Raw genomic sequence first — 18,458 nt, forward strand, 5'->3', positions numbered from 1 at the left:
TCTGTTCCCTGGGAAAATAACATACGTCAGCTTGTTGAGCGTGTTAGCAATAGAATTAATAATAGAATTCAGTCTTCTGAGTTCTGCTCCGGTGCTCTGTCCATTAGACAACTCGGGCATTTCAGGGTTTTTCAGCTTGAAATTAGGAGCTGTGAAAGCACTGGGTTGCTCAGCCCTATAAGCTGTTTATAAAAGTCTGGTTTTCCATGTCGTTTAAAGGAGAAAAACATGCTGCTTGTTCACATGTGCAACAGGGTCTATTATTTGGGCTTGGAAGTTGTTGCAAGGCTTTGTATACTTTATTGGTATTATGTTTGAGTATTTTTAGGACTTTTTAAAAAATATACTGGTGTAAGGCCGTGGTCTTCAGGAATTCTGTAAATTTTTCTTACTCTTTTTTTTTTTTTTTTTTTAAATATAATGTAATTCAGTTAGCCAGGCTTGAATGTATGTTGTTGAAACTAAGGAGAGGAGGCTTTACATAGAAGATCCAATTGTAGCTTAGGGCGCGTATACAAAATCAGTAATGGTTGTTACCGGAGGATAGAAGTCTTATTGTAATTCCTGTTTTATTCTATGAAATTCATTTATATTTTTTTAAGAGTAAATATTTCTGTGTCTCTTGCTATATATTTACATGCAAAATCAGATTATAGTAACTGTGAAATTAAAGTAGTGTAATTAAGTGTAGTGCTTCCCAGCTGCTGTGCCTACAACACAGCTTGTCAGCAGCCTGAGCTTTAGCATTGTAGGGTAGAGTTCCTTCACGTGCGAGAGGGACAGCTGAGGAGATGAAGGCAACTTCTACGCGTGACCTTTAGAGTTCTTCAGAAAAGTTCTGTCTCATAATATTTTTGCATCTCAGGGAGACAAAAATGAGAAATATCTAGTCATGCACAAAGTGGGCTTTGAGCAGCCTGGAGGTCTCCAGTGGGGTGTTTCTTGCCAGGCTTGTTCCCTGTGGAAAGCTGATGAGAGAGACTGGCCGGATCCTGCTGCCCTCGCTCTCCTGAGGAGGGAACAGGTATCTTGCATGTCAGCGCTGCTCTGCCTGCTCCTGCTGGGATCCGGAGCTTCGGGCAGGTGGCTTTGTGCCAAGTTAGGGATGGGTTTCTCCAGGTTGGGAAGCCAGAGTTTCCCTGCTTGGCTTAGTTCTTACTCTTTGTTTGAGCAGGATGCACTCAGAGCTGAGAATATGTTCCTATATGTTCAGTGTAGTACCCCATACTTCAATCACTTTAATGTTTTTTGTTTGTTTGTTTGTTTTTGCAGTCACGTTCATTTTTTTCACTCTTGTTCTCATTGACATCTTTGGCATTGTGGATCACGGCTGTCTGTGTATAGTTTATGGTCAGTTTCTCTTGTCGCAGATGTCAGTTTAATTGCCTCTTAATTTAGTTTGCTTTTAAATAACCAGCAAGTGAGGAAAGAACTGAGCCGGAAGAGAGAGTTGTGACCAAAATGAGACTTACCTGGAAATTTGGGAGCAGCCTGGTAGGGTTTGTCTGAATTGGAAAAGTAAGATGCCAGCAAATGCAAGTTCAGCAAATTTTAAAGGGCTTTGTTCATGTGGTAATGGTTAATGATGTTTTGTGTTTGTTCATTTTTTCTCATATTTGCGGATTTAATTCAACATGGACCTATTTTTCTGTAGTCAGGTCAACTCATTCTCTCTGATAGAGATTTCAGTAGTATTTTCCTTGGCCTGTACATCAGAGTGCTTCCTGACTTTTCCTGACTTCAGCACTGAGAATTTCCAGTGGTTGCCTTCAGCATCAGGAGTGGGGTTTTTGTAAACATTAGAACCATAGGGTATAACACAGCAAAGGCTTACAGAGTTTGTGTAGAAAACTTTTTAAAAGCGGGATTTTTGTGTTAGAAAATGGCAGGGGAAGGTGATGGGGTGTGTGAGTTTGACAGTCAAATGGCACCTTGCTATTTATAACCTTAAATATAATGAGTAAATGGACAAGAATTCTCTTTAAGTTTGTGAATTCTTCCTAATAACCAAATGAGTGTAGTATTTCAGTGATGATATCAGTTTACAGAGCTCATCGAAAGTAGCTCCATCAGGCCCTGTATCACTAGTGCTTTCCCTTCTCTCAAGTCAGGGATGCAGGAGCCTATTTCATGTGGCTGCCTCGCTGAAATAGGTAAAGTTATTGGAAATGACAAAACCAAAGGCTTTTTTTTGAAGCATTATCGTGTTGGTCTTAAAACTGCACATCTTCTGTAAGTATTTTAGTGGAGTTAAGTACATAGATTTTTACTATGGTACTCTGTGTATTATATTCTCCGTTTCTTGGTGCTTTTCTTCCTATAGTTGTGGCCAGTAGCTGGTTATCCGTGGCACTACTGCTGGTGGTCTTGAGGATCTTGTTAAAGATTATTTCTTAGGACCTTAATGCTGCTATAAAATATTGTCGTTTAGACGAAAGATTATACTTATACCAAAGTTGGTATGTTGTTCACTAAATATATGTGCTTGTGAGTGCATATATTTAACAGTACTGTGAAAATGTTAACTCTTCAATACAGTTATTTTTCTAACAATACTGTTGTTTTTCAGGTGTTTACATTTGTAGATACAAGAACTAAATTTATGGCTATTTGGTGAAAAAGTAGTTTTCAATAAAACTATAGCTGCAAAAAGTGTTCTGTGACTTTTTAAATATAAGCGTACTAGAAGCTGAAAATGTTATTCTTGAGCGATTTAAGCTGGGTGCCGGCAAAAGTAAGCAAGAGGGATCTTGGACTCGGAGAGTGTTACGAATGTGTTGGAAATACGTTTATGTGTATTTCCATACTGGCTATTGGTGTGTGAAAGCAGCGTGCCAATGGCGTGGGCTGCACGTCTAACGCTCGGAGTTGCCTTTTCAGCTTCTACCATAGCTCAGCCCTAAAGGGAAGGGACGGGTACGGATGGTAAACGAGAGAAGGCATCTGGCCATTCAGGAAATGGTGGGATTGGATACAGTCTGGCGATGTAGGAAATAGGGGATTTTGTGGTGTTCTCTTCTCTAAAGCACTTTTGCTTCGTAATCTTGGGATCTGGTTGCTGTCGGGATCTCCGTGTCGGTTTTTTTTTTTACGGAGTGAGGTGGTTAAACCCACCGTGCTGAGCGCCTTGTCCTGCTGGCCGTGCTCTGCACGTGTGGTCTTTGTGGTGTTGGGTGCCACCGGATGGGACCTTGGGCTGGAGGAAGGAGCGTTACGTGTCCCCTCTTGAGTCCCCTTGATCAGCTTACAGCTCGCTTACCTTGTCTAGACTCCATCGTAATGGGTTTATAGTGACCCTGGGGAATGTAAGCATTTGTGTGGCGTATTGCTAATGCTCGAGCAGTTACAAGATCAGAACGGAGACATATTTATCATAAATAGCTTTGTATCCTAAAATTGATACTTGATGTAGAAGAAAGTGGGCTCCTTGCCTCTGATTGTATGGACAAGGGGGTGTCAAATCCAAAGGAGAAGATAAAGCGAAAAGTATTTTTCCTGTAATATAGAAGAGAGAGAATTTTCATGTTCTAAGTTGTTTAAAAAAAATTAAATCTTGCAAATCAGAAGACAGGTATGGGGCAGGAGAAGGGCTGGGATTTTAGTTATCGTCGACAAGAGCTTGCACGAGGCTCTGGGCATCGGGCCATGTTAAAGTATCTGCTTGGGGAGGTTCCCAAAACAGTGCAAGGGCACGGTCACTTGAAACCAGCCCTTCAAAATTCCACCTGATCCCAGTGAGTAATCATTACTGACGGGTGAATTAAATATTCTTTAGCGTGCACTTTCCCTGTCGTCAGTATTGCAGCCTTGGCCCGGGTGAGTAAGCTCTTCTTGGTTTATTTTTCCTTGGGATGGAAAATTCTCTTGACAGCTTTACAAATGTGCTGGGGAAAAAAAACCCAACACACCAAACCACCACCAAAAAAAAAAAAAGCGCCTGTAGGATGGAGCACCACAGTCGCTGGGCAGCCCGGAGCAGCAAGCTAGGGCCCAAGGAAAGAATATAAGGATATTAGATCCAATTCAAACTGCTAATCAAAGGAAGTATTTTTTCCACAAAGTTGGCTGTGTGGAGAATATGTCTAATCGCGAGTAGTTAAATGCTAAGATAACATTCATATCATGGCAGCTTTTTAGAAATTGAACCATGCCTTTACTCTGCATTAGGACAATAAAAACTTGTTAGAATACTTTTTCTGAGGTGAGCTTGTGCTGAAAGGTTTGTTCTGGTGGTGTTACCTTATGTAAAGGTGTCCCTTAGTAGCTTCGTGTAGTTAGCACTTTTTCACGAATGCCAAAGATAGTTACTCTTCACAGGGTTTTATCTGTATTGCAAATACAAGACAAAATACACTTTAAAAAGAGAAGGAAAAAAAAAAAAGAAAAGCCCACAAACTGGGCATTAAATGACACCGAGTACACGGGCCCACTGACTTTCTTCAAAAATGCCATTTTTAAGCAGCAGTTTTTCAGTGTCCAGTGCAACTCCCGGGCATTATCTCCGCTGTCCTGAGGCCACGCGGTGGGCATCCAGCTAGAAGGGCATTCGTAGCAAATAAAATTTCAATAAGCACCTAAAAATATTGCAAAGTACTGGGTATGTCAGAAGCCATGGAGTGGGTCTGGTATTTCCCTTATTCCCTTAGCTCACCTACTTAGAAGATTTTCATTTACCAAGAGCCATTTACGTACACGATAGTGTACTTAAGGTGATTAACAAGAACTTGCTTTCTTTTTTTTCCCCTCGTTTTTATGTAAACAATATATTGCTTTGAGAAATGACAATAATTAGGAGAAAAGTGGGTGGAAATTAGCATACTAATGGAAAGCAATAGAATTATTAGAAGGTGGAGATTTAAAATCAGATCTATGTGGACAGTGACTTCCAAACTTGGAGTGGGTGGATGTCCTCGGGGAGCAGCAGATATTCTGTTTTCACCTGCTGGATTTTGCATATTGTTTTTTCACGTTGTTTGGAGGGGAAACGCGGAGGCAGCTGCCGTGTGCGTTCTGCTGGCAAATTAGACCCTTGGGCTGTCAATACTGTACACGTCCCCTGGGTCTGCTTTCCGAGATGACAAGAAGAAAAGAATCAACAGTGTCAGAACGGCTTCAAAGAATTCATCCCTCTTCTGTTTCGGCAAAATACAATTGGGGGGGCAGGAAAAAAAAAGTCCATCAAGGGCTTTATACAGTTGTCTTGTAAGGAGGCTTGCAAGGGTCATGCTGGAATTCAACATTGTGCATCCTTTTATATTCCTGTATCCGTGCCGCAGTGGTAATACTAATTGAGGGTTGGAACACGTAGAGTGTGTTTGTTGTGACTCTCCTGTTTCTTCTGGGTAATCCTTCCTCTCTGCACCTTCACCGAAACGCTCCTGGAGCCTGTGAGGATAATCTTACATCGCCCCATAAATAAAACTAAAGCGCAGAGCTTACGTTTGTGGTCTTCTGTTCGCAGCTGGCGGCTACTTCCACAAATAATCGTGTTAGAATTTTAGATCTTGACATTGAGGGTAATTCATTCTAATAAATCAGAATTCTAGCAGGTTGTGAGCCCTCTTTATTTGCCGTTCAGCAAGCGTTGGGCAATGTGTGTTACAGACTGTTGCTACATGTTTGTGTATTGGCTTGTTCAAAAGCTTCTCTGATGAAGGTACTTGAAGTTCTCAGCTTTAATAATACAAGTGCAATAGTATAGTATAAGATTTTAAAAATTGTAGATGGTTAAGAGGTGAGAGCGTGATTTCACAGTGAGCTAACAGCGAAATAGTAAATGAGAAGACTGACTGTTTTGAGACATTTTGAAAGTAATCTGCGTGTTTTGTTCTCTTACAGTCAACGAGTTCACAGTCATCAGGAAGAAATTCAAGTGCCCGTACTGCAGTTTTTCGGCCATGCATCAGTGCATCCTGAAGAGACACATGCGATCCCACACGGGAGAGAGACCGTATCCCTGCGAGATCTGCGGGAAGAAGTTCACCCGCCGGGAGCACATGAAGCGGCACACCTTGGTAAGGGCGGGCACCGGCTGGGAACAGCCGTTTGTTGCAGTTGGGAGCTTCATCTGCTTTAGGTCTGTAGTTTGGTTCCCCCTCTGGGGCTCCTATGAAGGCTTCTCCAGTATCTTTTTTTCCCCACCTTTCAAAGCCCCCCTGTGTTTTGTTGCCTGTTGATCCAGAGCTGCTCTCCTGCTTGGCCGGGAGGTTCCCGAGTTGCATCCGGAAGCAGCGGGTGCTGCCGGGGCTGAGCCAGCCTGGCAAACCCAGCATCGCTCTCCAGCACATCCTTCTCCTTCCCATCCAGCCCTACACGCCTGGAGAGCCTGACCGTTAGGGACGGGAGGTATAGTAGCTAATGCTGTCTCCCAGATAGGAAAGAAAATTTTTTTTTTTTAATAGGTTGAATAACTCGGTGCAGAAAGCTTTAAAATAAGTCACTCAGCAAGAATTCGAGGCAAAGCTACCCGGGCCTGGCAGTGCCTAGTTATCGACAGTTGTGTCATGCCTCATTAAAGACAGCTGCTCGAAACCAACTAGGAGGCTGGCCGGTGCCATTGTCTGACTTTTCACAACTTCTTCTGAAACAAATTTTTAAGCCAAATTTTGCTTTTTTCCCCATGGAAGAATTAATTTGCCGTCCTAAAGTGGTTTCTCAAAGCTTGCTATGGAGGTGGCAGAGCAAATAGTTTCTGCGTAATTATTTCAGTAATGCATGCCAGCAAGCTCTGTTGCCCCTCTAATTAAGCTCGTAGAGAAAACTTGGATTTTTTTTAAATACTGAGGGTGGTAGCTGTGAGGTTCTAATGCGGTGAGGTAGTTAAAAAGAAGAATCACAAGAGTGGTGACAGTTTCAGTGACTAAGAATTGATTTGTTGAGGTCGTTTAAATAACTTTTTCCATATTTATATTATCTATATGCATCATATTTATATTAACTATTAAATTTTGAACGTAAAGTATATCTTACTGGAGGAGGTGTGCTTAGAGTAGTTAATGTTTTCCTGGTTGTAATTCTCAAAAAGCCACAAAGAACTTTAATTCCCTCATCCCAGTCCTGCAAAGGCAACTTAATCGCGGTGCTGCAACTTGGTTCAAGTGTAACAAAACGTGCAATTCCTTTTCTTGCTCTATAAATTTCTATACTAATGAGAATCAGCATATCTTTACGTACCGTGGGGAAGGCAGGAAAATGCTCCGTACCCTCCAGGAGTGAAGCTGAGATGATCTGCAAATTAATTTTAGTTCTCAGGTTTTCTTGCTGCCGGAATCTTTCTAGGTGAGTGACTTGGTTCTGTTGAGTCTCAAGTTCTGTAACACACCCGGGGAGATGAAGTCAGCTGTTTGTGAACACCCCCAGGAGAGGATCTATGTCTCTCTGAATCTCTCTGTGACTTCTTTTACGTCAGGAATGAAGCTAGTTTAGAAGATACCAGCTGGATTACAAATTTTTAGCGTCAATTCCTGAAAAAAAAGTGCAAGCCTGACAATACTGATTTATTTTCTTTTCCAAAGAGCCATAAATGGCTCAGAGGTATTCTGGAATGGGTGCACTAAAGAAAAAAAGGACAGGGATTTGGGTTTGGGTTTTTTTTGGTACTGTTTTAAGGCAGGCCCCAGAAAAATTCCAGTTTCATTATTTATCTGAAGTTTCTTTTGAAATGAAGCTACAAAAAGGGGTATTTTCTTATATGCAAATGACACCGTGATCCTCATTTACAAAAGCAGTCGGTGATGTGGGTGCTCTGAGGTGCCTGTGGCAAGATTAACTACTGGATTCGTGCGCTTTGCTGGTATTCTCATCTTATTTCCAGTGCGCCTAACAGTTTGGGGCTTAATTGTCAACTCTCGGCTAAATCTGTAAAGATGAATGCTGGTATGCGTCAAAGAAAAATACGCGTTACAAAAATAACATGTAGGAAAAGGAAGTAGGTTTAACACACCAAAACCCCTTGTTTCGCACAGTTCCTCAACTGATAAACAAAGACAAAAGGGACTACTTTAGTTCATTTAACTCAGATTAAAAAGCGTATTTTGATAGTCTTTATATAAAATCAAAATTGACTAGAAATGCTTGTTTTCTTTGAATTGGAACGTTAAAGTAAAACCAAGATTTTCTTTCTAAAATCTGTGCATCCCAAGTGATACTTCTGTGTGGTGGCAGAGCGCAAACCAAGGTTTCTCGCCCTGTTGCAGTGAACAGGCTGCGTCCAGAAGGAAGCGCTACCCTGTAATACTCTCAAGGTTTTCAGCTTAAAAACAAACAAAAAAACTTAACCAAAAGTTCCTTCGTTCTAGTTTGAAGTGACTTTTCTCCATATAATTCTCTATATGCTGGACTTTCTTACCCAGTCTGTTGCAGCATCGCAAGCTACTTCAAACTGAAGGAGGGGAGATTGAGATGAGATATTAGGGAGAAATTCTTGGCTGTGAGGGGGGTGAGCCCCTGGCCCAGGTTGCCCAGAGAAGCTGTGGCTGCCCCATCCCTGGAGGGGTTCAAGGCCAGGTTGGACGGGGCTTGGAGCAACCTGGTCTGGTGGGAGGTGTCCCTGCCCAGGGCAGGGGGTGGCACTGGATGGTCTTTAAGGTCCCTTCCAACCCAAACCATTCTGTGATTCTATGTTAAAACTGGCAGGATAAATTTAGATGGGAAAAAGTGGTTTTGTTTTTGTACTGAGCTTCCATTTCCTTGGAGTGGCTTTTTTTTAATTTTTTTTTTTTTTTTTAAATCCATAGTGAATTTGGTTACTATTTCAGCATTCCACCGCCTCTGCAGCTTGCTCCGTCCCTGCTGCTGCAAAAGCCGGTGCCTTTCCCCGGGCAGTCCTCTTCCAGCAGATGCCAGTGGCGCAGCACAACTTGCCAAACGGCAGTGCCCGCACCGGGGTGGCCGAGCAGCTTATGCGACGAGCTGCTGTGGTGTCCAGAACCCCACCATCCCCTACCGCTTCCTTCCATGCGCATGTGTCTGTTCGGACGAGCGCCCGGCTATCTGCTCGGGGCACTGCCTGCTCCCCGAGGTGCCCCTTCCGTATTTCCTCAGGGGGGTTCTGGTGTTGGGAGGCAGATCCAAGCAGCGAGCTTGGTCCTGCTGCAAGCACGCAGATTTCAAGATCTGTTAACTAGTTTTGCAGCAGGGAACACCTTGTCGTGCCAGCTGGTTGCCTCCATCATTTCATTTCTGAGAACTTTCCCTTTTTTAAGTTTTTTTTCAGAAATCTAGAATGTGTCAGCACGTTTTCCCCTTTCTCACCCACAATATTGTTATTTAGTCAGTTAGAATATGGTCTTTCTAATGGTATTTTCACATACTGAGGGCTAAAAGCCATTTCTGTGTTTAATACTTACTAATTCGGCAATAAGGGAAGTAAGATTAATTTCTGCTCAGCTGCATCCAGTAATATGTTTCACTTTGAATATGCTGACTAAACTGTCAGTGTTGGAAAAGAGGGACAGAAGTGATCAGTTTTTTAACAGATACCTCAATTATGCATCATTTTAGTACCTGTTCTATAATTTCTTTTTTTGTAGGGCTCTTTTAGCCCTTATTCTGCACCCTTGACCACCTCCTGTAATCCTATTCAGCTTTTGATGCCTGAAAAATCATTCTTCTAACACTTAAAAATGAGTGATACCTATAGGTCCTGTTAGATGACTTTCACCAGCCCTGGCCAGCTGCTTTTAAAAAAAAAAAAGCTTACATGTAGTTTAAAAAAACCCCTAGAATACAATGGCTTTGCTGGATGCAGTTGAAGAATACATCGCGGGGACTAGCTCAGAGCGAGGAGGACCTGAAGCCGGAGCGCATCAGAAGAGCTCGCAGGCTTTGAGCGCGGCTGGGGCTGGTGCGATACAAAGCCTGAGCGAGTGTCCTGCGGCCCTGAGGGCTGAGGGGGATAAGGATGGGTCAATTGGTCCTCTTCCCTCAGCTCGCAGCCCAGAATGCCAACCGCAGCCCGGGCTGCATCCCCAGCAGCGTGGGCAGCAGGGCGAAGGTGAGGGAGGGGATTCTGCCCCTCTGCTCCGCTCTGGGGAGACCCCCCTGCAGTGCTGCCTCCAGCTCTGGGGCACCAACAGCAGAAGGACACGGAGCTGTTGGAGCGGGGCCAGAGGAGGCCCCGGAGATGCTGGGAGGGCTGGAGCCCCTCTGCTGTGAGGACAGGCTGGGAGAGCTGGGGGGGTTCAGCCTGGAGAAGAGAAGGCTCTGGGGAGACCTTCCAGCCCCTTCCAGTCCCTAAAGGGGCTCCAGGAAAGCCGGGGAGGGACTCTGGATTGGGAGCCGGGGGGCATAGGACCAGGGTAACGGTTTTAAGCTGGAAGAGGGGAGATTGAGATGAGATATTAGGGAGAAATTCTTTGCTGTGAGGGTGGTGAGCCCCTGGCCCAGGTTGCCCAGAGAAGCTGTGGCTGCCCCTTCCCTGGAGGGGTTCAAGGCCAGGTTAGATGGGGCTTGGAGCAACCTGGTCTGGTGGGAGGTGTCCCTGCCCAGGGCAGGGGGGTGGGACTGGATGGTCTTTAAGGTCCCTTCCAACCCAAACCATTCTGTGATTCCAGATGAGCGATGAGCGCAGGTCGGTGGAGAATCCAGTTGCGAGAGCAGGTGATCCCGTGCTGGGCTGGAGCAGGGAACGGCCTCACCAGGCAGCTGGTTTAAAATAGAAGAAAGGACTTTTCCACACAGAACCTTTCCTACAGGCCTCAGTGAGCATGAAAAGAACAAATGAGTTTAAAAAAGGATGAGGCACTGGCCATACATGCCCAGAGGTTCCGGTAGCTGATGGTCTGCAGGAAATGGCTTGCTCAGGACAACCCCAAATCGCTGGTTGCTGATAGGGGTACACACGAGGTGGATCCTTCTCTGCTCCTGCACCACTTCCCAAAGTGTCTCCTGCTGGTCAGTGCCAGCGACAGGGCACTGGCCAAGGTGAGCTCCTGGGCTGTCCTGATGTGGCGTTACTATATATAAAAATAAAGAATATACATATATATGTCTGTATGAAAAGAAAATACATGTATGTATAATATATATTGGTCAGTGCTGAAGTAGTCAGGTGGTTGGACTAGATGATTGTTGTAGGTCCCTTCCAACTGAACTTTTCTAAATATAAATTAAATATATATGCATTTTAGATATATTTTTGATGTGTGTATATATATACATACATAAATGAAAGTACCTGATGAGGCTCCTTGTCATGGAATTGAGAAGATCTCACTGCACTGGTTGGCCGTTTCCTTTGGGAGAGGAGCAGACGAATGTTTTGAGCAAGCTCCTTGTCTTCCACACATGGCAAAAGTAGCCAGTGACAGATTTCACCTTTGATTAGGTGTTTTTGTGCTCCTCAAAGTATGTAATTTTGCTCATTGTGTAGTGAAGTTTGAATCTTGAAGTGATTTCTGGTGTCCTGCTGAGCATTTCCCCACTTACCGCTTACTCTGTAAGCGCAATAGCTCCGTATGCTTGTTATTCTTGGGCATAGAATGCAGCATCGTTTGTAGAACAGAAACATTTGTGACAAACCGCTTCTCATCCACCAAAGAAGTCAGAAATAAGGTTAGAAGCGCATTCAGCAGCTGGCTGGGTTTTTTGAGAGATACAGGATGCGTTAACGGTGCTTCTACTCTTCGGTTCTTGGCAGCAGTGGGATCAGGAGAAAAACCGCTAAATTAAGGTGACATTGACACCAGTTTGGTGGTGGGTTGTTCTGCTCTGGTCTGCAGAGAACTGGTGCTTGGGGGTGGTGGGTTTATTTTTTTGCTTTTTAAAATTTTCCTTGTGGTGGTGGTGGTGCAACGCGACTATTGCACCCCAGAGAAAAAAACAAAAAGAAACGGGGAGGAAAAAAATGAAGTGATAAAAGTTGCTCTTAAAACTGCTAGTTTGATGATCAAAGGGCACTCTCGAAAGGATTTTCCATTGTGCGACCCCATTACAGGGTTGAGTTAATCATGGTGGGTTCGAGTTCACAGTGAAAGTCCGTGACTATCTCAGGCTGCAGCGGTGGTTTTACCTTTGCAGAGGGCCGGGGAGCGTGTCCTTGCCTGTAGCTCTCGCTCCATCTCCATTGGCATTAACGTCTCTACTCGTTCTCCTTTTCCAGGTCCACAGCAAAGATAAGAAATACGTCTGCAAAGTGTGCAACCGAGTGTTCATGTCTGCAGCCAGCGTGGGGATAAAGCACGGCTCTCGTCGCCACGGGGTTTGTGCCGATTGCTCCGGTCGAGGCATGGCCGGTCACCTGGACCACAACGGAGGAGAAGGGTCTCCAGACGAGTGCTACCCTGGGGAGGGCCAGTACATGGAAGACCCAGATGACATCAAAGTGGAAGGAGATGAGGAGATGGGAGACGACGATGACATCAAGTGGAAAGATGACGTGGGAATGTCACAAGATGATGTGATTTTAGATGATGACAAAGATGTCGACTCTCCACAGGAGCAGGACAACTCTGGGGAGAACGACAAGGATTTTACCTGGATTTCTTAGGGATTATTATTATATTTTTTTTTGGTTTTTGTTCCGCTCTGTTGTTTGTAGGGGGAGGGAGGGTGGGGGAGGAAGGAGTATGTTGGAAAAAACTAAGTAGCCTTGTTGTCGTCCATGTGTGCAAAATAACTCTTGTGTTTTCTAAACAAGTCCTCCTCTGTTCCACTCGGATACTGTCTTAGCGACGTCGCTTCCAGCGACGCGACTGACTTCGCCTTCCCCCTTCTCCCTTCCCCGACAGCCCCGACCGCGGCCGCCCCTCCGGGTTGCATGCAAGGGAGGTAGAGTTTCTGCAGGTCTGAGCGCTGCGCCGTGGGCGAAGCATGAGTCCTCCAGCCCTTCCCGCCGGGGAGATTTGTGTGTCCAAAGCAGGGGGTTTTGGTGGTTGTTGGTTTGTTTGTTTTGGTTTTTTTTTTAAACACCTTGTCTGTGTGCTAAAATCCCAGCAGCAGTGGAATTACAAGCTAACGTTGTGAAAGCAAGTGGATGGATGTGTTGGAGGGCTTCCCTTGATGATACAGGCCTTTTGCGAAAGTTATTTAAAGAGAGTTTTTATTATTTTTTATGGAGCCAAATAGATCAAAAGGCAAGTCAGATTACAGCCTTACAAGTTCTTTTCTTAGATTCTTAGCTTCCAAAAGACTCGCCATCAAAGAAAGATTATGACGTTTCTTGGACCTACTGGCATCTTACCCACATCCCGTCTTCCAACCTTGGGTATCCGCGGTCGGTGAAATGCGTGTTGGTGCTTCCAGAAGCACCCTTTGCTCTAGAGGACACAGGTAATTCTCTACCTGTCAATTCTTCTCTGCAAATATCGTCACTTCTCTCCCTTTGCTCGTAAATATATGCCTTTTTCGTAAATATATGCAAACCGTAGCAAAAATGAGGCATTTAGCAAAGCGCAGGATGAACTGGGAACCACGAGAAGCCAAGGTGAGGAGATCCCAGCCTGGTGGAAGTCTTGCTGCTCCCGTCCCGTACATTTTGGTGGGGCCGAGGTTTCACCTGGCTACGTTGTTCTTCCTTGCCAATCTAAAAATCTTCGTTCATCACTGGTAGGCGCGGCACGTATTTAATTCATGACGCAGACCTTCAGCTTCAGCTGCACCGGTTTCATGTAAATTTTCAAATAAACCTCTTTTTATTTCATTTGGTTTTTTATGACTAAGAACCAGGTTTCTCTCCCAGCGTCTCCTAACAGACTCTGTGGGGCTACTCCAGGTAGTTGGATTCTCCTTGTTCATATCGGCCACTGTTGCCTTCTTCCTGCTAAGTGACAACAGCAACAAAGTGCGTTGAAGTGTCTTGTTCCTGAAAAGAAGCTCGTTTTACCCTTCACCTCTTTGCTTCTGGTGCTTTTTAAAAAAAAAAAAAAAAAAAAAAAAAAGGAAGAAAAAAAAAAAAAAGCTGAAGACCTCACTCTTTCCTTGCCGTGGAGCAATTTTCTATGATGTCTGTGGTGATGGTGTCTTGAAACCTGCCACAAAAGACAACCCGGAAAAGCCAAATGCCTAAAGGTGCTATTTTCCGCCCCGTCCCGTGGCGGGACCGGCCGTCCCCGCGGGCTGAGAGCGTTCTTGCAGGTCTGGTGGTCCTTAACCAAAAGCGTGGTTCCACCCAGCAAAGGAAATAACAAGTATCTTGTACAATAAACCCCAGTAAAGCAAATAATCTGGAAGGATTTAAGCCACTCGGTGCCGGGATTGGGTGGGAGCCTTGACCCCGGCACCCGGTTCATATTCATTCCCCGATTTCGGGGTCGCGTCCTGGGTTTATGGCGTTCGAGTCCTTTTCTCGGCTCTTCGGTTCCTTGCGAACGTTCGCCGCCTTCTCGGCACGCATCACCCCAGGCTCCTGCTCTGTCGCTTCGGGTGCACGTCAGGGATTTGGAAACGGGGGTCTTTTTTTCCTAAAATCCTCGGTTTGGCTCAGTGAGGCTGCGCGAGCACCGGCTGCTGCCGATCCTTGGGATTGAAAAGTTAAGCGGGACTTGTTGCTTTTAGCCGGTGAGAATGGATAACCCTCCTCTTTAAATACTTAAAGAAAAGAGCGATAGGGTCGCGTAGAAACATTTTTATTGAACTGTTAAAAAAAAAAAAAATATATATCAAATTTTGCATTTTAGCTTCTTGTAAAGCCCTCCTACTGTATTTAAAAAGACAGAAACAAGCCCAGTTATTTTACGGTTGGACCTTTGTGTACTGTTTTCCAGCAGTCGTAGCGGTTGGGGGGGGGTCCCAGAGCGAGGTCGCTGTTTCCTTACCCTGATTCTTTGCCTCTCGGAGTGCGGGCTCCGTATTTATTGTCATTTATCCTGTAAATATGGAGGGGGGGTTGGTGGGGTAAGGGGTGTCTGAGGTCCTGAACTTGCAGCCTCACCTGTTACGTGTAGACAAATACATACAGTACTTAAAAGATATCTGTAGCTTTGCTTTTTATATGTAAAAAAATCTATTTAAAAAAAAAATAATAATTTTAAAACCCAAACCTTTCAAAACCCCTGGGTTTCTGTGACATTCCGCCTTTCCCATCCGCTCCGGTGCTGGAGCGTGCATCCACTGCCGAACCTTCCCGGGAGGAGCAGGAGACGTCGCTCCGAGTCCTCCTTCCTCTTCCATCGCCCCGACTCGATTTTTTAAAACCAGACTTGTGGGGCGCTTAGCTTGACTTTGCAATTCCTTTGGAAATATTTTATTTTCTTTTTCTTTCCTTTTTTTTTTTTTCCCCAAGGGTGGGCAGTAAGGCAGGTGGCTCCCAGAAGCGTTTCCCGGTGATGCCACCTTGAAGGTCTTTGAGCTGAGGATGCAAAAAATAAATTTAAAAAAAAAAAAAAAAAAAAAAGGAGAGAGAACCACAAAATCCCCGTAAAAGCTAACTTTTACCATGTCACCGTGATAGCCTAGCCCATGCTTCTATATTACTAACCCGCACTATAAATACCAAATAAAATCCTTCTAACACCTGCTGTATATTTGAAGCGCTTTGTTTCGACGGAGGTTTGCAGACTTGGAAATGCAGGAATCGGTCTTTTAAACTTCCGTGCTCCGGCGGGCGCTTCCCGAGGCTTGCACTGGGGGGGCGGGGGGGATATTTGGGTTTCTGGTTTGTGGGGGTTTTTTTGTGTTTTTTGTTTTTTTTTTCCTAATGCTGAAACTTTATAAAACTTCATCAGTTGCTCCGCGCGGCCAGACCTCTCGGATCTTACTGCCTATGCAAACTTCTGCTCTTTGAGATTTAAACAAAAACCCGGTAATTTTGCCTGTTCTCTCCAACACTAGCTCGAGTAACCTCTAGCGTCTCGTCTTTGTATTTCCCTTCAGGGCTTTGTATACTTCACTGAGGTTCCCTTTTTTTAATTTTTTCTAAATATATATATATGTGTGTGTATATATATATATACAGATTTAGTTTAAAAAAAAAAAAAATAACTCCCTTATAGGTGAACAATTGATACGCTTGGTCTCAATAACTACTTTAAGTATTCGTACATACTTGTAAATGTCCCTCCCTCAATTTCTTTATGATTCTCTATTTTATTTTGTTATTTTTTTTTTTTAATAAGAAAGCGTGCCAGGAGTACAGGGAGCATTTCGAGCCGCGCTTTGCCGCCGTCTCGCGTGGAGCTGGGCGCGGACGGCGTCGTCCTGCCCTCGCCGCCAGAAATGCTCCCCAAAACCCACCCCGAACCGCGCCCCGCCTGGGCCTCGGAGAATATCTTAAATGGTGAAGTGAGGTTCTTGCGTGGCCTTCTGTCAACTTGTTATTTCCAAAAATCGTATTTAAAAATCAGAAGCTACCCGGGTTTTGTATATTTTAAGGTCACCCTAAAGCCTCGCAGCTCCAGAGTGACGGTGCGGAGGCGGACGGGGGGATGCGTCTCATGAAGGTTTGCAAAGTGACTGTCCTTTTCCTTTATTTTTTTTTTTTTTAATCAAAAATCAGTGTTTTGGACTACAAATGAATATTTTTTTCGTATGCGAGGAAACCCACTCTAGCATTAGATCCCGGTGCTCGTTTCTTCTCTCGACTCATGCCTTTAAATACTTTGCTTTTCCAAAGCGAGAGCCGCGTTGCTTTGGGGTTTGGTGCGTTGTGTTTTGGGATCCGTGACTCCGTGGGGGCTCAATTCCTGTCCCCCAGGGTGTCCCGATTCCCGCCGGGGCTGAGCCCCCCCGCCCCGTCCCCCCACCCCCCACAGGGCACCCCCCCGCCTCGATGCTTCCCGTTTTGCACATCGCCCTTTAGGAAAGAAACTCCATGAAAAAATAATGCAAAAACTGGAATTTTTTGCAATATTATGAAAGATAATCTTATTTTAGCTCATTCTGTGACATGTGCAACTCCGAAGAAAGCCATAATTAATGGTTCTTTTTTTTTTTTTTTTAGATTCTATATTGTGTTTGGAATTTCTGCCTTTTTTTTTTTTTTTTTTAGTTCTGCATAGTAAGAGTGCTGTGTGTATGCTTTCATATATATTTATTTTTCAACGTGCTTTAAACCTGTCTACAAAAATAAAGCTAAACTCACACACACACACACACGGACAGTGTTTGAAGATTGTTGATTTTTTTTTTTGTTGGTTTTTTTTTTTTTCCGCTGGGAATATTCTATATTATACTGACTTTATATTAATTATTATAAACCTGTGTTTGTATTGAAGATGTGTTGAATATTTTGGGGAGGTTGAGGAGATTTTAGTAACCAGGAGTCAGTGGGAGAACATGGCTGTGTTGTACTGATTTTCTGTAAATGTAGTTCAGGTAAATATGACCTTATTTTCTAGTTGATCTCCCGGTTTCTCGTCTGCCTGGGCATGCCGGAGGCGTGCCTCTTAATTATAATTACTTTGTGATGGGATTTAGCTTAGACATACTTGCAAAAATCAATCAGTTTCAATAAATTGGGAAATTGCTGCTACAATTTTTGTCTTGGTATTATTATTTTTTTTTCAAATATATTTTTTTTTTTTTAATTTTTTTTTTTTTTTTCTCCCCAGAGGTCCTGTGGGTGATGCTGGGGCTGTGGGCACCCCCCAGCTGCAGCTCCGCGATGCTGCAGGGCCGTGTGTCTGTGTGTGTGTCTGTCTGTCTGTCTGTCTCCGTGTGTGTGTGTGTGTCTCCGTGTGTGTGTGTGTGTCTCCGTGTGTGTGTGTGTGTGTGTCCCCACCTATGGAGATGGGGCTGCTGCGGGGTCCCAGCTCGCCAAAATCGCCCCGGGGGGGAGCCCAGCTCACCCCCAGCCGCTGCGTGTCCCCTGCCCATCCCAAACAGGTGCCTGTGGCTCATCTTTCCCCCCCCCCCCCCCGCCCCACGGTGTGTACGTGTTGGTGATAATTTCCTTATTTTTAGGGTCTGATGGGAAACTAAACTAATCCAGCCCATCTCCCAGAAGGATGTGCGGAGTGATGCCATCCTGGGGGGAAAATAGGATGCGGGGGGAGGGGGGGTGACAGCACCGGCTGTGGGGGCTGCCCACCCTGCAGCACACAAGAGTCTGTCTTAAGAGTAAGTAAAGAAAGACCAGTAATAATAATTTTAAAAAAAAAAAAAAATTCCAAATATTTATTTTTGTTTGTTTTTCTTCTGGATCTGACACATCAGGTCGGCGCCGCGTCGGGGACAAGGAGGGGGGCACAGCACCGGCCTTGGCCCATGGGGCCTAAGCCCTCTGACCCCCTGTGATGGGGAGGGGGGACAACCCTGCAAAGGGGGGGGGGGTCCTTGATGCAAAGGGACATCCCCCCACCCCCCGGCAAGGGGAGGGTGGAAAACACCTGCCCTGGCGCAGCCCCGGGTGCGGGGCAGGGTGGCAGTGCCACCCCCCATCCCCGTCCCCATCCACCCATCCTTGTAAGGGGGAGGGAGGGGGGTGTACCAGGCCAAACCAGACCTGGGCAGGCGAATGATGGGACGAGATGGAGGAGGGGGTGGGGGGGAAGGTTTTTTTGGGGAAAAAAGAAAAGGGGTTT

General features: G+C 44.9%; 2 protein-coding genes across 9 annotated transcripts in view; both read left to right on the forward strand.

Moving 5' to 3' along the window:
- Nucleotides 1-13,639, forward strand: part of ZBTB46 (zinc finger and BTB domain containing 46) — a 56,878-nt gene extending 43,239 nt beyond the window's left edge. For all 8 annotated transcript variants that reach the window (XM_074605519.1, XM_074605511.1, XM_074605517.1 and 5 more), the window contains 2 exons: nt 5,839-6,014; nt 12,101-13,639. In XM_074605519.1, the coding sequence (XP_074461620.1) occupies nt 5,839-6,014; nt 12,101-12,487 (563 nt within the window). In that variant the 3' untranslated portion in view covers nt 12,488-13,639. The remainder of the gene's footprint in view (nt 1-5,838; nt 6,015-12,100) is intronic.
- ARFRP1 (ARF related protein 1) overlaps nt 1-18,458 on the forward strand; it is a 56,650-nt gene that overhangs the window by 438 nt on the left and 37,754 nt on the right. The window lies entirely within an intron of this gene.

Source organism: Larus michahellis, chromosome 12 (assembly GCF_964199755.1).
Source record: "Larus michahellis chromosome 12, bLarMic1.1, whole genome shotgun sequence".
NCBI lineage: Eukaryota > Metazoa > Chordata > Aves > Charadriiformes > Laridae > Larus > Larus michahellis.